Consider the following 6,690-nt stretch of genomic DNA (forward strand, 5'->3'; position numbering starts at 1 on the left):
AATAATCAACCGATCTCGAAGGAAACTTTATAATTTAATTACGAAAGGTTATTGTTCTTTTTCCTTTTATGGCTCTTTTTTAAGTTCTTCTAATATGCGATTTTATTATTTCACTTTCGTGATACATACAAGGTGTCCGGTAACTAACGGACCAATGATTACAAATGGATTCTTTGGTCAATTTGGGAACGATTTTTCCTCAGCAAAAATGTCGAAAAAGGTCATCATTTTTTACAACTTTCCAATATTTGTCATTATGTATCTTTATAACTAAGCCTTAAATTAAAATTTTATTATCAAGAGACACGGTAGTGTCTCGCGACCAGTTAAGGACGTAGTCGAGACACCGTGTATCTTAACGCGAGTCGGACATTTGAGTCTTTATAATATTTCGAATTCTCAATAACGGCTGAAGCAATCGAGTTTATACTAGACTTAATCGATAGATTGAGTTTGAATTATATAATAAAAGTGTCTTTATTTCTGCTCTACGTGATTTGTAAGCAGAGATATAAAAATGCAAAGTCGAAATATGAAAAATTTCTTTTAAGAAACGTCCCCGTCATCATTGTCATCATCGACCACGCAAACATAGTAGTATCGTGCTACACGTATTCACACGTATACAACACATGCGCACACATATATCACACGTACACAACACATAAATAGATGCATGTATTGGAAATGTCCATCTCGCACGTTTTACAACAGACGGCGATAGTTGCCCTCCGCTATATTGACAGCGTGCGGGGTTAGATATTTTCAATCAATCAACGTGCGGGGTTAGATATTTTCAATTTCAATTTTTACATTCAATTTTAATGTTATTATTTGCAAATTTATGGTCATAATATTTCAATAATATTTCAATTATATAAATGCCTATGTATGAGTATGCATATATTTTTAATAATAGTTGCCCTCCGCTATATTGACAGCGTGCGGGGTTAGATATTTTCAATTTCAATTTTTACATTCAATTTTAATGTTATTATTTGCAAATTTATTGTCATAATAATTTATGTGCAAGTTTACAGTCTGTGATACAAAATCAGATATTTTGCTATTATTTCAATAATATAAATGCCTATGTATGAGTATGCATATATTTTTAATAATTTTCTTAATTAGCTTCTATATTTTTTTCAGTTGTACATCAAGCAGGTAGCATTATCAGCTCACTTGTGAGCATGGGTTGGGCAATGGCTAGTTATCATCGCAGCATTCGATTAGCTTAACAAGATAAATCTAATATCAGTGCTATAGGAACTATTTTACAATTTTTCTGGCATTTTCTTATTGCAGGTACATATATATCCAATAATTAATATACAAAATTAAATATTATTCATCACACACTTTGTATCAAAATAATATATTTTTTTAAATTTATTTAATCATTTTTATCATTGTGATTGTAGTGGCAAGGATCTTATTGCTCAGTGTCATTGCAAGCATCTGGCCTGTATATACCATAATATATTGCGTAATACATTGGCTAAGTATGACAATATAGATTTTGATAGATTCCCATGGAATATTGGAATTTTGTCGGACTTACAGTCATCCACCACATATGCAGCCTACAATTAAAGAACGCATTTATTCCATATGATTTGCTTCCGTTATTGGAATATTTAAAATAAAAATTTTATTAATAAATTTCGATGAAATAATTTATAAGAGGTTGAAGAAACTATGAAACAAATTCAGTCTCATAAAAGGGTAGTTGGAACAATAGTGGTGAATGCAGAAGGTATTACATGAGATCATTGACATGATTTACTTGTAGTTGTAAACAAAAATTTATAAAATTATATCTGTTTTAGGTATTCCTATAAAGTCAACATTAGATAATACGACAACAGTTCAATACGCAGGTTTGATAAGTCAATTGTCAGATAAAGCTCGTTCTGTCGTACGTGACTTGAATCCAACAAATGATTTAACTTTCTTGCGCATACGTAGCAAAAAACATAAAATTATGATGGCACCAGATAAAGAATTCATATTAATAGTAGTACAAAATCCAGTTGATTGATATTTAAAAGAAACAAAAATATATTTCAAAGTTAAGATTTATTTCTTTGGTTGTTAATTTAATCTGTATGCTACATTGTGGATGTTAATATCTATTCAATTAAATAAAGAAAAATAAAAGAATAAAGCTTAAAAATTATACAAAATGCAGTATTTAATTACTAATTTAACAAATTATGAACTTTTAGAGTTTTTAAATAGTGCTTTCTTCTTTGGTAACAATATTATATTTTTAAGTTTGATAATTATGAAAATATGTATATATAGTAATTCATGGCATGTTTATTTTTGTATTTAATACAATTATAAATGTACATTTCTCATCAATAAAATATCACAGTATCTTTTTTATAATTTAATTTTAATATTGAGATTGTTTTTATTCAGTGGAAAAAACAAATGTGTAGTTGGTCCCTATTAATTATACATACATATAAGAGTGTCGCACAAATAATTCTATGCAGTCTTTTTAAGATAATATAAAAATACTTATAAATATAATCAATTAAAATACATATAATCAAAATTGTATGTATTAAAATTCAATAGCATATAAAAAAGATTTTTTGAAATTATATATATATAATAAAAATCCAACATTTTATATATATATATATATATATATATATATATTTATTTATTGTATATCATAAATATATATTTATTTATTTATATTTACCTATCTTTTTTTTATATATATGGTAGAAATACAATGTGAGTTATTTTATTTTGCAAAATTTTTGAAAGTTAAACTATACAATGAAATTATTTCATATAATACCGACATTCTTTTCATAATAAAGATTAAGAGAGAGTTAGATTTTATCATAAGATTTATAAAAGTCATAAGATAAGGTTAATTGCATATTGTATAATTTATCTCTCATTTTTTAAAGTAAATAAATATCAAAGTTACATTGCTTGAACTGGTGCGTTTGAAGTATGTTGTCTTTTTGAGGGATGCAAGACAATATAGTACAAAAGCATTGCTGTAATTCCCAAGAAAAAGGAAATGATACAAATAATAAAGATTATATTAAAGTACTAAGCCTCTTTAACTGCAGGAGGACAAGCATATTGCCATAATAAATTTGCTGCAATATTTTCAAAAAAGCAGATAACATAGAAAGATAGATGTTTTCAAAATGTTTTGCTATCTACAGCATTGAGATATATAAAAATGTGCACTATGCCAATAACGGAAGCAAATAATATGGAATAAATGCGTTCTTTAATTGTAGGCTGCATATGTGGTGGATGACTGCAAGTCCGACAAAATTCCAATATTCCATGGGAATCTATCAAAATCCATATTGTCATACTTAGCCAATGTATTACACAATATATTATGGTATATACAGGCCAGATGCTTGCAATGACACTGAGCAATAAAATCCTTGCCACTACAATCACAATGATAAAAATGATTAAATAAATTTAAAATAAATTTTTAAAAATATATTATTTTGATACAAATTGTGTGATGAATAATATTTAATTTTGTATATTAATTATTGGATATATATGTACCTAAAATAAGAAAATGCCAGAAAAATTGAATTTGCTTATTTATTTAAAGATGCTTATCATATACAAAAATGAATGATATAATCTCTAAAAACTCACCTTTAAAAAAAGGTAAAAAAAGGCGACCAGTTAAGGGCACACCATTAACAAAAATTATCCATTGCAAACCCATGTACAATAGAATTGTATGAAAAATTATCGATTATAAACCAATGTACAATCGTAACAAAAGTAATGAAATAAAAAAAAAATTGCGCCAAGTGAAAGTAGAAACTTGTACCAGTGGAAAATTAAAGTTGCAGACATATATAGAGTCGTATAATGAATCAATAAAAATTTAAATTTGCAAATGTAAAATTGTACCATAAAAAACTTATCTTTTAAAAAAAAAGATAAACAAGATGCCAAGTCCATGCGCCATGTGAAAAAGTGTTAAACAAAAAAGTATTTTTAAGTAAAAAAATCTATCAATTGACAAAAATTTATGTTCTAAAATTAATATCTCTACAAAAAGTAATGTCCAATTATTGCGCGAATAAATAAACATTTTTATAAAAAATTAAAATTTAAAAACTTATGCAAATTTAAAATTAATATAAAATAAAAAGAAATAAAAAAATTTTAGTTAAAAAAACTGGGCGCGCTGCTAAATAATATTCTAATGATATTAAAATTAAATTGTTACTTTTAAACTCATTGCAGCGCGCCCAGTTTTTTTAACTAAAATTTTTTTATTTCTTTTTATTTTATATTAATTTTAAATTTGCATAAGTTTTTAAATTTTAATTTTTTATAAAAATGTTTATTTATTCGCGCAATAATTGGACATTACTTTTTGTAGAGATATTAATTTTAGAACATAAATTTTTGTCAATTGATAGATTTTTTTACTTAAAAATACTTTTTTGTTTAACACTTTTTCACATGGCGCATGGACTTGGCATCTTGTTTATCTTTTTTTTTAAAAGATAAGTTTTTTATGGTACAATTTTACATTTGCAAATTTAAATTTTTATTGATTCATTATACGACTCTATATATGTCTGCAACTTTAATTTTCCACTGGTACAAGTTTCTACTTTCACTTGGCGCAATTTTTTTTTTATTTCATTACTTTTGTTACGATTGTACATTGGTTTATAATCGATAATTTTTCATACAATTCTATTGTACATGGGTTTGCAATGGATAATTTTTGTTATAGTAAACTCTACCTGAAATTAACTGAAGAATGTAATTATGTTAGACTTTTAACTCAAAAACGTTTAGTTTTCAAAAAAACCATTGTTTTCAATCGCTTATAACTCGAAAATTATTAACTTCTCAACATTTTTGCTAAGGAAAAATCGTCTCCAAATTAGCCAGAGAATCCGCCCTTAATCATTGGTCCGTTAGTTATCGGACACTCTGTATATCGCATTAATTGTTTCAAAATTAAATGTTACAGAGAAAATTACACGAAATCATTTTTTTAATATTTTAATAGAAAAGATTATTTTAGAAGAGATGTTCTCTCGGGGACACTGCGATCTAGAGAGAACAAGAGGGAAAATAAAGAAAAAAGCAGCGACGATTGGTCTGCGAGAGTGTCACGGATTAAGATATAAAACGGAGCATAGGTCGGAGAATCGAGGTCGAGGGTTATCCGGTTGCGACGAGAATGCGTGATTGATGACGGAAATGTAAGCAGATACACGAGGTTTCACTTAATGGATTTTTCAAACGAGTCCCAAAGGCGCGAAGGAAAAAGGAAAAAAGGATGGCGCAAAGGGAGAAACAATTTATGGAGCGTTTCTCCCTCAAAGTCCCGAATCTCCTTCTCTCTCTCTTTTCGCGGAACAAATAGCTATCCGATTTGGGTCTGGTCGATAATTTCTCGCGGCGTGGGCGATACGCCTGCTTCCTGCCGTTTCTGATGTACTGCGCGAAACTTTTTTGGGCCCGGCACGCGATAGAATCCAAGGATCGCCTGTCCGAATTTGGTTTTCGTCGTAGATACTCGTAAATTCGTAGCCCTTACTCATAAATTTCTGCGTAGCCACACGCGGGATCGCTATTTATGCGGCGCGTGACTAAAGCGCGATATTCCGCTGACACATAAAGTCTGGTTTCGCGTCGGTCTTAATTTTCAATCTTAAATTTCTTTCTCATGTTCGGCTTTGTGGAACGCTCTCGAGTCACGTAAAGGCTCCGATAAACGCGATAATGACGTGCAAAAAAATTCTCACTTAAAAATTAAACGATGACGTAATTCCATATAAAACACTGCACTTTGTTCTTTATGTGTATAGTGATTTATTTTCGTGCCACCCAAGGAGCAACGATTAATAGCCGTGCACAAGGACCTGTTTTGTACTTGTTACATTGTTCTTTGCGATATAAAAAACATTTTCGAGTCACGTAAGGAGTATATTCAACACGAGACTGCATTGAAAAGTCTTCCTTCAAAGTTACGAAATAATAATCTCCGTGTGTGAAACTAGTACAATACAACTTGTTCGTAATATCATAATTTATTTCCACGCCGCTCGAGATACGAAGATTATGATCCAAATAATAGTATCGCGATCTAAGATTCCGGCGATAAAACGCAACTTTATGTGGTATAACATGTTCTCGCGAAATGTGAAGGATTCGATGCAAATAAAATTACCACGCAATCATGACGATATTTGAGATACCAGAAGGTGAGAAAATCGCTATCGGCGAATCAACATTCGCGAGACGGTTTAAGTTTCATACAAATTTCCTGACACGTCGAGATGCACTCTTCGTGTAGAGAAGAACGCAAACGATATTCGTTATTGAACAAATAATAATGTCACATGTAAATTATCGTTACCAAGAATGTGTCAAGATTTTTATTATAGAATATTTTTTATCCTCACGCACATTTTTTCATTTGATCTATGACAATCATCATTGTCGATTCTGTTTTTTTTTTTTTTTATTCGGCAATATTGTAAGAAATTTTCTTGCATTTTCTATGGAATCGTTCCTTTTCATTTTTTATTATTAGTTATGTATATCTATTTTATTATAGTTGCATTTTATTTTCGAATATATGATCATTTCTGATTTTACCTCTTTTTCTCTTGACTATGATTCTCGTATCCGCTA

At 29.2% G+C, this 6,690-nt stretch overlaps 1 protein-coding gene across 3 annotated transcripts; it reads left to right on the forward strand.

Annotated features, from left to right (window-relative positions):
* Positions 1-325: 325 nt before the first annotated feature.
* Positions 326-2,189, forward strand: LOC146723283 (dynein light chain roadblock-type 2-like). Of its 3 annotated transcripts, none has more exons than XM_085482528.1 (4): positions 326-499; positions 1,153-1,308; positions 1,425-1,759; positions 1,833-2,189. In XM_085482528.1, the coding sequence occupies exons 3-4, from the start codon at positions 1,702-1,704 to the stop codon at positions 2,042-2,044; spliced, it is 270 nt and encodes an 89-aa protein (XP_085338654.1). In that variant the 5' UTR covers positions 326-499; positions 1,153-1,308; positions 1,425-1,701; the 3' UTR covers positions 2,045-2,189. The 3 variants fall into 3 exon arrangements, with proteins under 3 accessions (XP_085338654.1, XP_085338652.1, XP_085338653.1); XM_085482526.1 differs by lacking the exon at positions 326-499 and adding an exon at positions 506-785; XM_085482527.1 differs by lacking the exon at positions 326-499 and adding an exon at positions 792-949.
* Positions 2,190-6,690: the final 4,501 nt, after the last annotated feature.

The sequence above is a fragment of the Nylanderia fulva genome, unplaced genomic scaffold (assembly GCF_048542155.1).
Source record: "Nylanderia fulva isolate GAGA-0341 unplaced genomic scaffold, ASM4854215v1 Scaffold21, whole genome shotgun sequence".
NCBI classification, from domain to species: domain Eukaryota; kingdom Metazoa; phylum Arthropoda; class Insecta; order Hymenoptera; family Formicidae; genus Nylanderia; species Nylanderia fulva.

What these genes read in the sequence shown, in the direction of transcription:
- LOC146723283 (XM_085482528.1), top strand. Translation starts at nt 1,702, where the DNA reads ATGAAACAAATTCAGTCTCATAAAAGGGTAGTTGGAACAATAGTGGTG. An exon ending in AATAGTGGTGAATGCAGAAG is followed by an intron (nt 1,760 to 1,832) that starts GTATTACATGAG and finishes TATCTGTTTTAG; the next exon opens with GTATTCCTATAAAGTCAACA.